Source organism: Pan troglodytes, chromosome 10 (genome assembly GCF_028858775.2).
Source record: "Pan troglodytes isolate AG18354 chromosome 10, NHGRI_mPanTro3-v2.0_pri, whole genome shotgun sequence".
Lineage (NCBI taxonomy): Eukaryota > Metazoa > Chordata > Mammalia > Primates > Hominidae > Pan > Pan troglodytes.
Window position 1 is genome coordinate 87,106,661 of NC_072408.2, and position 14,231 is coordinate 87,120,891.

A 14,231-nucleotide genomic window follows, 5' to 3' on the forward strand; every position below is an offset into this window, starting at 1 on the left:
AATATCTGTGGTAGTTAAAGAAAATCGAACTAAAATTATGTCCTGTTCAAGATTTTAAAGAGACTGCCACACACGTGCATGCATACACACACACACAAACACACACTTCACATCAATCTTTGGATTCCATAATTAAAATGTGATTTATTGTCTAATAATAACAACAGTAGCTTTTGTTGTGTTAACTGCTTTCTCTAGATCATATAATTTAAACTTCAAAATATGTCATTATTTTATTTTATTATCTGCATTTTGCTATTATCAACACTTTCAGAGGAAATTGAAGCAGAGAGAGATTAAATAGCTTTGCCAAATTCACTTAGCCAAAATGTGGCAAACTGGGATTTGTGAACAATTTGGCTTCAGGGCCAGTGAGCATGACCTCCATGCTACGTGGCCTACTGTATGGTTAATACATGCTAGTGTAGGGATGATCACCGCACATTGTCATCACAGGTTCTACATAATGTGCACAGACAACAATCTGAGAAAATGCTCCAATAACTTCCTCACTCAAAAATTCCTGTCACACCCAGTTCTGTTATGACAATCTCCATCTGTGCCTTTGTATTTTCTGGCATTTCTCCTGCAGACTTGTGGACCCAGAAGCAGAATTTTCTATGCATATTGAATCTCTCTACCTCTTGCTACTTGCTACATTTTGCTCTCTGTTAACAAGTCTGCTGAGCTTCTAGTGATGGTTCATTCTTCTAATGTGTTACAGAATCCTTCAAACCTGTTCTTCTAGTTTCATTTGTAATACCGTATTGATAATATCAGAGCATGAACATGGGGCATTTGGCCTTTGTGAGACACTGTTTGGCTCCATGGAGTGGCAGGCAAATAAATTTACTATGATCAAAGTAATAGAGAAACGCATCAATGTGCCAAGGGGAGTCAGAATTTGTAAAAGCAATGCAACAGTGATAGACGTTGAAGGGGAATATAAAACTGTGATGATTGTGGAAAGTGATAATAAATAGGAAATAATTCTAAATGGTTATTCTTAATTTGTTTCATCCCAAATAAATTTCACAGCTATCATAAATTTACCTAGTCCTTTTTGGGCAGTTATAGCTGGCATATTTCTACCTGTCTTTATTTGTTACATGCCAGACACTATGTTATTAAGATACTTATAATATTTAAAGCACATACATAAATAAGTAATTGTGATTCTGTAGGAAGAATTTTAAAAAGTAGAAGAATTCAAAGGTTATTGCTGAGATTATTTCAATAATCTTTAGCACAATGATTCTATATAATATGTTTGTGTTCATTTATATGACTTTTACTAAAAATGTAAAGCTTGCATTTGAAATGCTATTTCTGTAGGTGAGGGAGAACTTCAGTTTCCTACTAAAAATTGTTATGTGAGTTTTAAGTTCAGGGTAATTTTATTAGATAGGATATGCTTATTTCTGTTTTTAAAGAATCACTGCAGGAAATGATTGCTTTCAGTAGATGGTGAAATTATACTTCTCCATGCAGAAAATTAATGATAAGATCAATGACTTTTGTCTCCCAGTTGCTGGTGAAAATAGTCCAGAATCAAGCTACCAATTAACTGAGAGTCAATTCAAAAGCTTTAGGTTTTTATACAAACAGATTTCTTGTTGGCAATTGTCTCTTCAGGTTGCTGTATTAAGGGGTGTGTGCAGCAGGGGAGAGATTTTGTTTCTCTGTCTCCTTTCTCATTCTTATGTTGAATATTCATGAGGGTGCTTCAAGTCCTCAAGTTGTAGTTGCATACACATCTTCTCCATTCTGAATTGTATCTCATTATAATTCACTTATTATTTGTATATTATTCACGTATTTGTACAAATCTACATATTTATACTTTGAAGTATATTTGCATCTTGGAGGTTTTTGTCACTTTCCTCTTGTCCATGCTAGAAAATTAGCCATTACCAGGTAGAGACTATTGCTATAATTTTCTTTGGTCCTCCTGTATTTTGGCTCATGGAGAAACACTGCATTTGTAACATTTGTAACCATGGTGGTGAGTCTCCTGCAGCCAGGCTAAGAAAAATTGTCCACTGTTTCTGCTCAGCTCCAACTTGATGTGGGGGCAAAGCTGTTTCAGGTTTCTATCTCTCTACAGGGTACCAAAGTCCCTAGTGAAGCTCTTTTTCTCATCGTTTATAAGGGTCCCCAGCTGCTCAATGGTGATGTGTCCCAGATGATGGGTCAGTGAGGAGATTACACTTGAAAATAATGTATCCTCTCAGTCTTTTTGTTCTTCTCCTTGTCCTTGTGATGGAAATTTTGGTTCTCCTTCCCCTTTCCTAATTGGAAGACTTCTTATCCCTCCAATCCAATTATCCTTTCCCCTTTATTTAGGCCCGCTCTTAAGTCCTTAAGGGGAAAAAAGTCTTGCCCTTATATTCTTTGAATCTTTTTTCTCCTTCTTCAGCATGTGTTGAGTTAAATTGGCTTTGAGGTAAAACTGAGAGAAGAGGGAAAGTAAAATACACTGAGTGCAGTAAGATTAAACCTTTATGAAACAACCGATCACGTGTATATCAACATTTTGCATAACCTACAACACGAACATCTACATATACATCATTATATATATAAATCATTATTTTTGAAGAATTCAGTTATTTTATTAGTGATAAATTTTTAATCGCTCAATTTTTGAAGTATTTTGTTATTAAAACATTTCTTTGAAATGACAGATTGAAATTTTAAAAATCTATGCCAATTTATAATTCTCATATTTGTATTTAACTAGGACTTGGAGAAGGACCATATATGCTGGCAAGCTATGGGCAGAGTGGCCTTGTTCTGGGGGCCAATATGACCAGCAGAAGCGTTTTCTGTTTGCCAAGAAGCAGTGTTCATACCAGTTTATTTTTTTATTTTATGATCACTCCAGGCCTTTTCAAAGAGAAGGTATCATGTAAGTATAATTGAAAATAAGAGTTTAGCTTTCCAATTACATTTTAAAATTTAGCCACTCAGTAAATATTAATTGAGAATCTAATATGTTTATGGTATTTTTTAAAAGTGCTCTAAAGCATATGAAATAAAATATAACATTGGCATATCAGCCAGCTTTCTCTTTTGTATACAAAATCATTTCTTTGTTTATTTATTGGCATATATATATTAGAATTGCAAATGTTTGAGTTTTTAGTTTTAAATAAAATATAGCTAAAATTTTCATAGTATTAATCACAGAACTTAATTTGATGTTTTTGAAAAACCATCCACTGATTCTTAATATTTGAAAGGTTTTATGCCCCCAAAAGTAAAAGCAAATTGTCAATTGATACCAAAGAAGTTCTACATGAAGAGCATAAATCAGAGTGTAGACAGTCATTGTGACAGTCTGTTATTCTGTTATCCTTACCTGCCTTGTCTGTCCTAGTTCCTGGACATGTCCTCAGTGCCCTGAACCTAGCTCTACATTTACTGGTTTGCACCTGCAGGTCCGTACTGGTTGTATCCACCTGGCACCTGTTCTGATTGGTGGTAGTTTCCCTTCTGATCCAGTGATGTTCAGGCTACCTCGTGTCTACATAAGTCTACCTGGAACCATGCATGACATGTTGTATAAGCTTAGGAATTTGTTTGTTGGATGAATCAATCAGACTTAACTTTCGCTTATTCTGAGAATGCTCACAATTCTCCAGTTAGAATAAATTATATATTTCCTGTAAAAAGAACTCTCTTAGTTCTGAAAACACCTATCACCATCAAGTTCTAAATTACGCTGGTTACATTTTTTTCTCATGTAAAAATTTATTATTCTTGGCATCTTTTGGTGCTCAGCAGAAGAACTTAAATTTTACAACATGATAAATGCCTTTGAAATAATATTGAATTTGGGAGAGCTCTTGATTTTACGATTAGTAATAACTAATGATTTTACTAGAAAAAATCCAAATAATGTTTATTTAAGAAAATCAACCTAAAATAATCTCAATTTAAAAACTTTCATTTCATGAGTTTTACAAATATAAGGTAAATGTTAAAAGCTCTAGCTGAAAAAGGGTGATAATTTTTCAATGCTTTGCAAAGCTCATTAGCCATTTGGTCATCTTTTGGGAAATGGACAATAATGTTGGATAAATAGTCTCTTCCTGGTACAGTAAAATCTCTTTCAAGAACATTTGCTCATTAAAAGAGCCCTGTGATACTGAAATGCAGTTACATCCCTAAATTGATCTATTTCTGTATTCTCTTTTCTATCATCAAGTTTAGCCATTAGTAGGTTTTGTACATTTGTAAATGTTAAAGCTTGCAAACGCAAATATATGTCCAATTAATCATTCAATTTCTTGTATGAAATTGTACATTCTGGAGTCCTCATTGACATTTCCTTTTTTCCCCCAAGGACAAAATAAATTATTAAAAAAATAGAAGTTACCAAAGACTGATTTTTTTTTTTTTTTTAGTGATATCACTGTTATTCACTGAATTTAAAGTACTACTTTTTTTTTTTCTTCTTTCAAGCATCTCCTAGTTTATTTGTGAAATCTTAGTGATTGGCACTAATTATGTTTGGCAATTGTGCAGTACTATTTTGTTTACTTTATAAGTACATTTTGCGATGCCAATGTTGATGATCTTCCTTCTCCTGAGAATCCACACTGCTCTATGTTTTACAGCATTAGCACTTGTTTCCTTGGAATCTGCTGAAAGGCCAAACTACTTTCTCTATGTCCATGACAATGATACTCTTAGCTTGGAGCTGTGGGAGGCGAATTCAGCCTTTCATCGGAGAGCAACATTTTTCCACCATCAGGGCCTCTGGATTCCTGGTTACAGTGCATTTGAGTTACACAGCAAGAAAGGCTTTTTCATCATATTCACAGATTCTAGTGTCAAAGCATCAAAATATGATGATTCTGAAGAATTTAAACATTCAAGTAGCTTCAGCATAGAAGGTATGTTTCCTGAGATCTCCAAAAAGAGAACAAATAGGTAATTTATATTAGGCAGAATATTTATGTCTTTAATTTAAAAACCATTCTTACTGCATATAAGCAGATAGACTTTTATGACCTTAAGTAAGTGTCTTAACCTCTATACCCCTCTATATCTCCAATATACGTATTGGAGAAATAATAATACGTACTTTATCGGGTTATGGTGAGTATTGAATAAGCTGATGTAAATTACTTAGAACAATCCTAAATAACCTGATTTTTTATTATTATTACCCCAATTATTACTACCAGTGCTGTCTGGACATTGGAATCAGGGCTCACTCATGTGGCTTAGTTGTCTAATGTTTATATCTCCTTTTTCTTTCCTAGAAGGCAACTCTAATTTATCTGATTCTTAGTGATAAGGACAATATGTTTACTTCTGTCATTTGAATACAAGGTGTCTGTTTCCATTGACCTCTAGAAGATTTCTCTAGTTCAGCAGAAACCTAATCTTACTTCTAGAGAGCCTTTGAGGTCTATAGCTATTGAATTTTCTGCAGCAAGCTTCACTCCTTTATGCAGTGTTTAAAAGTCATGCTTTCTTTTCAAAATCCAGAAGCTTGATATCTATCTTGAGTCTCCCCAAGAAATCGTTTCATCCTTGTGAACCCTCCTAAAGCAGTTCAAGACAGCAACTAATTTGCCTTTTCTGTTGAGAATATATTTCTGCAAGCCCTTCTAATAATGGATTTTAAACAGTACAAATTGAGCTTCAAAATACCTAATGTTAAATGACAAGTTAATGGGTGCAGCACACCAACATCGCACATGTATACATATGTAACAAATATGCACGTTGTGCACATGTACCCTAAAACTGAAAGTACAATAAAAAATAAAAAAATAAAAAATAAAAAAAAATTTTACCTATTGAATACAGTTCTTCTATGCAAAGATTCCTAAGTCTGGCAGGAGGTTTTGTGCAAACCCAGATGCCAGAATTCTGCAAGGGTTCTTACTCTGGCAACGAGCTCAGAACAAAGAAAAAGAAGCTCTAATATCTCTACCATTTGCATTCTTAGGTGTGGTGACATACATTCTTTAGTGTGGTGACATACTCACAAAACAAGTCAGGCAAAGGAATTTTATTACTTAACAGACAGGCAGCAAGAATCAACAGAAGCCTCGGATTCATGGTGAGCCAGTCCTCTAGGCTCAGAAAAGCCCAGGGTGAACTGAATCTTGTCTGCACATGCTCCAGGTTGCACTGCAGCTGAGGGACCCTGAAAGCACTCTGCTCTGGATTTGATACTTCAGGTGCAACTGGAATCACCGAGCACACACTTTGCAGGACATCCTGTTGGGAATGGCAACAGAGCCTGGATTGTTTCAGAAGATTCCTCCTTACCTCAGGATAACCCTCAGAACATTTTGCAGTTGTTTTGAGATCTGCAAGTGGGAGAGAGAAAGCAAGGAGAACCAAGGGGAGAGCTGTCCTCCTACACTGTGCTCTTGAGAAAAGGAACCACTGACATATCTATATAGCATTCCATACAGTGGATGTGATTTGCTTACTTCAGTTTACCTACCGTTGACCTTTACAGGCCTCTATTTCCCCTCTGCTCTAGAAATCTGTGCTCTTAGAACCAGACCTAGTAGCCCCATTTGAGGCTTAGAGAACTGCAGCACATGGCATCATCAGAATATCAGAAGCTGATCTTTGTGGGCTTCTGAAACCTAGGAAACTCCAGGAGCCTATTGTAGTCTTGGAACCAGTCCTCTTTCAGGATGCATGAGACCAGTAACTCAAGTTCAGCAATTACTTAAGTCTTTAGATGTATAGATGCTTTCCAAAAAGACTTATTTTCCTTGCTGTAATTTGGAATTGAATTCTGTGTCCAGAGTCCAAGAAACATACCTGCTTCCTGAATTTTCTTTCTTAAGAGGTTCTCTTGTTCAGAGATAGCTTTGAACTGCTACAAAAGGACTTCTCTATGCTGTGGGAAGGTGACAGTATTAGCAGACCTTGCAGGAGAAAAACTTCAATCAAGGGAGGTTTTAGAACTGTATGCATGTATTTTTCAAATCCGCCCATATATTTTGTTGTATTCAAACAATACTTATCTGGTACAAGGCAACGTGCTAAGTTTTGTGAGAACAGCAACAGAATATTCTTCCTAGATTTGAGTTCATGAAATGTATTTGGTCTTGCCATTTTTCTAATTGTTTGAACTTGGCAAGTTTCTTGGCTGCTGTGAGTCTCAATTTCCTCATTTATAAATTAGAAATAATATCTACTTAATAGGGTTGTTGCAGGATAAAATAGAATAATGGATGGACAATTACTTTGCAGAAAGTAAAATTCTAAACAAGTGTTTGGTATTATGATGTGAAGACAGATGAAAACCCACTACACACACACACACACACACACACACACACACACACACACACACATATATAAAATATTTTGAATTTTCCTCAGCCTCCTCCAACCACTTGCTTTTTTAAATCTTTGGAAGATAGGTGTACATGTAGATATTTAATCTGAGCATGAAATGCTTTGGTCACCAAGCAATTACAGTGTTTTTTCTTCAGTTCTGTCTTTCCTGTAGCATTGTAGTCAAAGAAGGGTCAAACCCTAGGAGGGTTCATATAAGAAACTGTTAGTTTTTGGCCAGGTGCAATGGCTCACACCTGTAATCCCAGCACTTTGGGAGACTAAAGCGGGTGGATCACCTGAGGTTAGGAATTCGAGACCATTCTGGTCAACAAGGCAAAACCCCGTCTCTATTAAAAATATAAAAATTAACTGGGTGTGGTGGCATGTGCTTGTAGTATCAGCTACTTGGGAGGCTGAGGCACGACAGTCACTTGAACCCAGGAGGCAGAGGTTGTGGTGAATCGAGATAGTGCCACTGCGCTCGAGCCTGAGTGACAGAGCGAGACTGTCTCGAGAAAGAAAAGGAAATTGTTAGTTTTCAAGCTATGTATTAAATATGCACACAATCTAAACTTTATTTTTTCCCAGAAATCCAGGCAGCAGTGCCTTACAGGAAGATGTGTGAATGGAGATATGAACCTTGTGCTACACCCTGTTTTAAAACGTGTAGTGACCCTGAAGCACTAGCATGTAAATTTCTTCCACCGTAAGTAACGTTTACCAATAAGTGATCAAAGTCCAGCCTTAGCAAATTCTGTTTTCAGTTGAATTTTTTCAAGATTTTAAAAACAGCCATTCTCAAGTTGTATATGCTATATATTCTTTCGTGACATTAATTTCGCTTAAATCAAGAAGTAGTTATTGAGAGCCTACTATGTGGCAGGCAATCTTCTTGCTGCTGGGGAGACAGTACTGAACAAAATAGACAAGTACTTGCCCTCATGAAGCTTACATATTGTTGGATTGAGCAGAAAATAACCAAACAAAAATGTAAATATATCATGCAACATATTGTTATGGCGGATATGTGTTACAGAGAAAAATAAAGGAAGGTAAGGGAGACAGAGAGCATAAGGCATGTGTGTGTGTTTGCCAATTAATATTGGTGGTCAGTGAAGAGCACCCTGACAAGGTGACATCTGGTCAGAGATCTAAATGTAGTGAAGGCACTGGCCAGGTGGATATCTGAGGAAGAATCTTTAATTTGAGAACAGTGCAAAGGTCTTGGAGTGGGAATGTGTTTGGTGTGTTCGAGGATCAGCAAGGAGGTCATAAGTTAGAACAAAGTGAGCAAAATGGAGAGAAGTGGGAGATGAAACCAGAGAATCATATTAGTGGGCAAGTCATATAAGGCTTTGTAGCCTGTTGTAAGGACTTTGTCTTTTACTGTAAGATAGGAGACCTGGCTGCATTTTAGGCAGCTGAGTGGCATGATCTGATTTATGTTTTAAAAAGTGTACTTTGCCTGTTGTATTGAGAATGGGCTGTTGGAGGAGAGGAGGACAGGGCAGACTTGATCAGTGATACAGACAAGAAATGAAGGGGATTTGACCAGGTTGGTGGCCCGAGAGGTTATGAGGAACAAACAGATTTAATATCATTTATGAGAGAAGGAAGAGTTAAAGAATCAAGTTTTGGCCTCAGCAGTTATTAGGTGAAATACTATGAAGTTTTGCCATTTTTGGTAGCCAAATTGGTCAAATAGCAGTAATTTCAAATGATTTGATCTAATAGAACTGCATTTAATGAGTTAAGGAAGATGTTAGAAGAAACAGTTCGGAGGAAAGGTCAGGAATTTGGTTTTCAGGATCTGGAGTTTGATATGGAAAATTGTTCATTGGATTTAGCAAGTCAGAAAATAGGAAGAGACAAAACAGAGACAGAGAGTATAAACAGCTTTTTAAAAATAATATAAGAATTTTCCATAAAGGAGATATGGATCAATAGTAGGAGAGAATATTTTTATGAGAATCATTTTACAATTGATTGAACAATTATGAGGTGCTATTCTATGGCAAATGTTGCCAATAGGTAAGATCCAGCCCCTCTGTAAGATCCAGCCCCTCTGTAAGATCTGTGAGATCTATGGCAAATGTTGCCAATAGGTAAGATCCAGCCCCTCTGTAAGATCCAGCCCCTCTCTTGAGGAGTGCACAGTCTTTGGAAGGAAACAGAAACAAAAGAAAACAATCTTAATACATTGGGAAATGGCCTAGGGAGGCCTTGAGGGGTAAAAACAACAGCTAACACATTTAAGTATTTACAATAAACATGAACTGTGCCAAGTGCTGTAAAATGGGTAATCTCAGTATTCCTATTCCCAGAGGAGAAAACCAACAGAGGTACAGAGAAGCTACACAGTTTGCCCTGGTCACACAGTTTGTAAGCATTAGTGCCAGGGTTTGGACTGCTACACCCTGTTGTTTGTCAAGTGCTGTGAGATCAGAGGGAAGAAAATGATATTACTGTTTAGTGTCTTAAAAATAAAAACAATCACTCATTTTCTTCTGAAAAGAAGTCTTCATTCATTTGAGCTTCTCCCACTCACAAATCTATTTCCTGCCTCTTCTGGTAGCCATCAGGATGACAGCATGTAACAGTGGCCCTGGAGTGAGGCTAAGCAATGCGAAGGGCATGTGGGGAAGGAAGGAAGACAGCAGCAGGCACAGCTGGCAGGGCACCGGGGAGGACATTGAGCCATATTTTGAAATGGCATTTGGCTAGTTTATGACTTCTTGTGGGATGACATGGGATGACCAGTCTCTGGGGTGGTGGAACACAGATCCTTAACGCTTCCAGTGTATTGGGCTGTAGCTGTCCATAAGTTTCTCTTTCTGTATGTTTGGGATGCAGAGAAGAGACTCACGATGAAACTTCGCCCCTGCCAAACTGATTCTCATCTCTACCTCCTTTTCTTTCTCCTTTTTGCTTTCGTTGTGCCAAGGTGGCTAATTATTGCTCCTTATACCTGCAGTACTTGAGGAAGGACTCAAATACTGAGCTGGGGTTTCAGTATGCCCCTGTGCCCCCTCCTCCAAGTCCGCGACATAACCAGCACTCTTGTTCTAGGTGATTGCAGTTTCCGGCACATAGCAAGTGTTTAGATAAAAATGTTTTATGAAAATTAGAGCTTTTATGAGAAAAGTTGCCAAGTGACATACCATAGAGCACATATGTAAATACTGTTATTCCTATTATCTAATATACCTATTATGAGAACCATTCTGCATCTGAGGCATTAAACTTATCAGTTAGAAGTTGAGTAGAATACCAATTGTATGATAAAAGAAAGCAAACCTGCTATGTTGATGATAAAGACATTTTAAGGAACAGGTTAATAGTTTTTTAAAAAGTATTGTACAAGGATGGCTGTGGTTTTGACTTGCATAAAACAACTGCAGAATAATTGTTTGCATAAAAATTGATTTTGACCCAATTAAATAATAACTAGCCCTTGTCTGTCAGTGATCCAGTAACTTTCCTTTTTCTTTTTTCTTCCAGTTCACAAAGTTTAGAAGAGAATAAGAATGTCATATGCTAGTTAAAGTTTTATTACTCAACTTCATTTTATGAAATAAATAATTAGTTATATAAGCTAAGTTGTTTATGTTTTAAAAAATCAATTGTGAAGGAGGTATCCAAGAGATGGCTAAATGTGTTTCATTAAACCTCATTAAGACAGAAGTTAACTTTTCTTGTCTTTAAAAAGTGTTGCCTGGATTTGCCTCCAAGAACAAGGGTCTTCTGAGCAGCATTTACCTTTAGTGCCGAGTTAGTTTGTTTCCATCTGGAATGAAACGAGGCCTTCAACACTTTAATTCAAATTCTTTACAGATGAGGCAATGGAAATGTTTTTAAAATTTGTAAATATATTATTTAAAACTGCTAGTATATTCTAGAGGCAGATGAGCAAGCCTTTTTATAACAATATCTGCATGAATTCTCTGTAGTATGTAGTAATATAATAATTAGAGTTGGTTGCACCTGAAGGATTATATTTTTTTCCTTTGATTTAGAATAAATTGAACTCTGAGCCTTAATTGGATATAGAAAAATGTACTCTCAGTCATTATTTTGTCTCCATTCCTTTAGAAGAAGGGCATTCTCATGTTCCCTCCTGTCTTTGGCCCACAACATGGCCTCTTGAAATTTGAGACTTTCCCTTGGCTTCTGTGCTCCAAACAAGGACCAGGGATTCTTACCAAGTCCAGACATCCTAGGGCTTGAAATAGAATCTTTTCAGGCTCTTATACAACCATGTCCTTCCAGGGTACTGCCCCAGATTTGGGCACAAGTCCTAATTTTCTTGAAAACAATAGCTTCTGCTCCTTCCTCTCCCTGTTCTCAAAAGAACTGCATCCATGTTCATCCCTTCCACCTAGAGATCACTAATATCTTTTCAGTGAGTTTAGGATTAATAACAGGCAGGGAGAGCCACTGAAGATTCTGTATTTGTTCTACAAACACCCTCAAGGCAATAATAATGTCAAAGATCATGCCAATCTGCTTGGATGTGAGGGGAGTATAAGAGTGGAAAGCGGGCCGGGCACGGTGGTTCACGCCTGTAATCCCAGCACTTTGGGAAGCTGAGACGGGTGGATCATGAGGTCAGGAGATCGAGACCATCCTGGCTAACATGGTGAAACCCCATCTCTACTAAAAATACAAAATATTAGCCGGGTGTGGTGGCGGCTGCCTGTAGTCCCAGCTACTTGGGAGGCTGAGGCAGGAGAATGGCATGAATCTGGGAGGTGGAGATTGCAGTGAGCCGAGATCGCGCCACTGCACTCCAGCCTGGGTGACAGAGCGAGACTCTGTCTCAAAAAAAAAAAAAAAAAAAAAAAGAGTGGAAAGCAACAGTACAATCAATGCAGATTAATATCTCAATAAATTGGCCAGGTGCCAGGGCTAATGCCTGTAATCCCAGCGCTTGGGAGGCTGAGGTGGGCTGATTGCTTGAGCCCAGGAATTCAAGATCAGCCTGGGCAACATGACGAAACCTCATCTCTACAAAAAAATAGAAAAAATTAGCCAGGCATGATGACACATGCCTGTAGTCCAAGCTACTCAGGAGGCTGAGGTGGGAAGACCACCTGGGTCCAGGAGGATGAGGCTGCAGTGAACCAAGGTTGCATCACTACACTGCAGCCTGGGTGACAGAGTGAGACCCTGTCACAAACAACAACAACAACAACACCTTAATAAATTATTCTTCCACATTTCCACTGACTTACGGAACATGGACTTAGTGTGCCCCAAATATAAGTGTATGGTTCTAATATTCTGTGTCCAAGTTCTGCCTTAATTTTAATCCTATTCTCTTATCATCCTCTAGCTTGTGATTTTATAAAACGAAGTAGCAGATGGAGCAGTTCTTAGTGCTTGACAAGGGTATATAGAAGCATCTTAGGAAGAATATATCTTAGTTGCATATGTTAAATGTAGTCCTTTTTTTTTTTGTATTTCAAACTTTTCTTCACTTTGATTTACTCTTTTTTCCATGTAAAGGGTTGAAGGATGCTTGCCCTACTGCCCTAAAAATATGATCCTTGATGAGGTCACTCTCAAGTGTGTTTATCCAGGAGACTGTAAGTGTGAACGTTGCTTAATTTACTCTGAAAAATGATACGCTTGCATATGTTTTTTTCCGAGGCAAGTGGTTGTAAACAGAAGTTTTAAACAGACAATCAACTCTCATAAGATTATTCTTCAATGTCTCTTACATAGCTTTTTTTCCCTAATTACTTTTTAAATCATGTAGAACTTCCACTAACATCTCTCCTGCATTCTTTTTCCCAAAACATTTTCCTTGAAGCTAACGAGTCCTCTGTGAAATATGTGGGTCTAATTTTATGCAAATACAATTTTAAAAAGAGCACCTTTGTTTCTTTGTAGGTATACCTGTGATTCCCGCAGAACCAACATTAATGCCACCAGCTAAGCCAACTGTGCCCATGTTTACAGGTATTGTTATAATTTTAGACAACAAAAGTAGCACTATGTAATTTAAGTGTTGGCTTAATTTATGTAATTTAGGTGTTACTATAGCTGCTATCATTAATACTACCTATGGGCTAGGAAACCCAGCAGTCACTTTTGCTTCGTTAAGCTTGTCCATTGGCTCAACATGCCATGTTTTCTAGAACTTCTGGCCTCAAAGGATTCTTCAGCCTGAGACCCCCAAGTGCTGGGATTACAGGCATGAGCCACACTGCACTGGGCTACGTGCCTCATTTTCTGAGTGGCTTCTGCATTTGGTCCACCTCGTTCTTCATTTCAGTTCGTGTAGATTCCTTGGACTTCCCTCACATCTAAAAACCTAAATTCTACTTTTAGGTTTGATTAAATCCCACTTAGATTTTCACAGTGATTAAATTGGCTCTAATGAAACAGACATAAATCAGGGTTTTCTTTACTGCTTCCATTTCCATGTTTGCATTCTGTCTCTGGCTCTGGAGGAGGCATTCTGGGCTCCTAGCCTTGCTTTCCTCCCGCACTGTGAAGCTTGCCTCAGGGAAGGATTTAATAAATCCACTCACAGTGAGGCTCAACAAACTTAAGGCATTATTCCTCAAGGTAGTATAATGTAGGTCAAGTTCAGATATTTATTCTTTCCATTTATTTGACAAGTTTTAATTGAGCACCAACTCTACCTGGTACTGTCCTTGCCCTCAGTGAGGAGATATGATAAACAAGTCACAGCCCCTACCCTAAAACTGCTGATAGACCAGAGGCTGTTGCAATCTTACAACAGGGGTAAATACAAGCAGCCCACAGGAGGACCATCATATTTATTTTGGAGGTGTGGTGTCAGAGGTTAATCGAAGACAGAAGTTGGGTAGGCTAAGAGAAGAGGGAAATATGTTCCTATTAGAAGGACAGCATGTGCAAAGTCTGGA

General features: G+C 37.6%; 1 protein-coding gene across 3 annotated transcripts in view; it reads left to right on the forward strand.

Moving 5' to 3' along the window:
- OTOGL (otogelin like) overlaps positions 1-14,231 on the forward strand; it is a 189,058-nt gene that overhangs the window by 125,845 nt on the left and 48,982 nt on the right. For all 3 annotated transcript variants that reach the window (XR_010148372.1, XM_016923914.4, XM_063786933.1), the window contains exons 33-37: positions 2,744-2,911; positions 4,626-4,904; positions 7,921-8,038; positions 12,841-12,920; positions 13,228-13,296. Coding sequence is in view for 2 of the 3 variants with exons in the window: in XM_016923914.4 (XP_016779403.3) it covers positions 2,744-2,911; positions 4,626-4,904; positions 7,921-8,038; positions 12,841-12,920; positions 13,228-13,296 (714 nt within the window). In the remaining variant the exon portion in view is untranslated. The remainder of the gene's footprint in view (positions 1-2,743; positions 2,912-4,625; positions 4,905-7,920; positions 8,039-12,840; positions 12,921-13,227; positions 13,297-14,231) is intronic.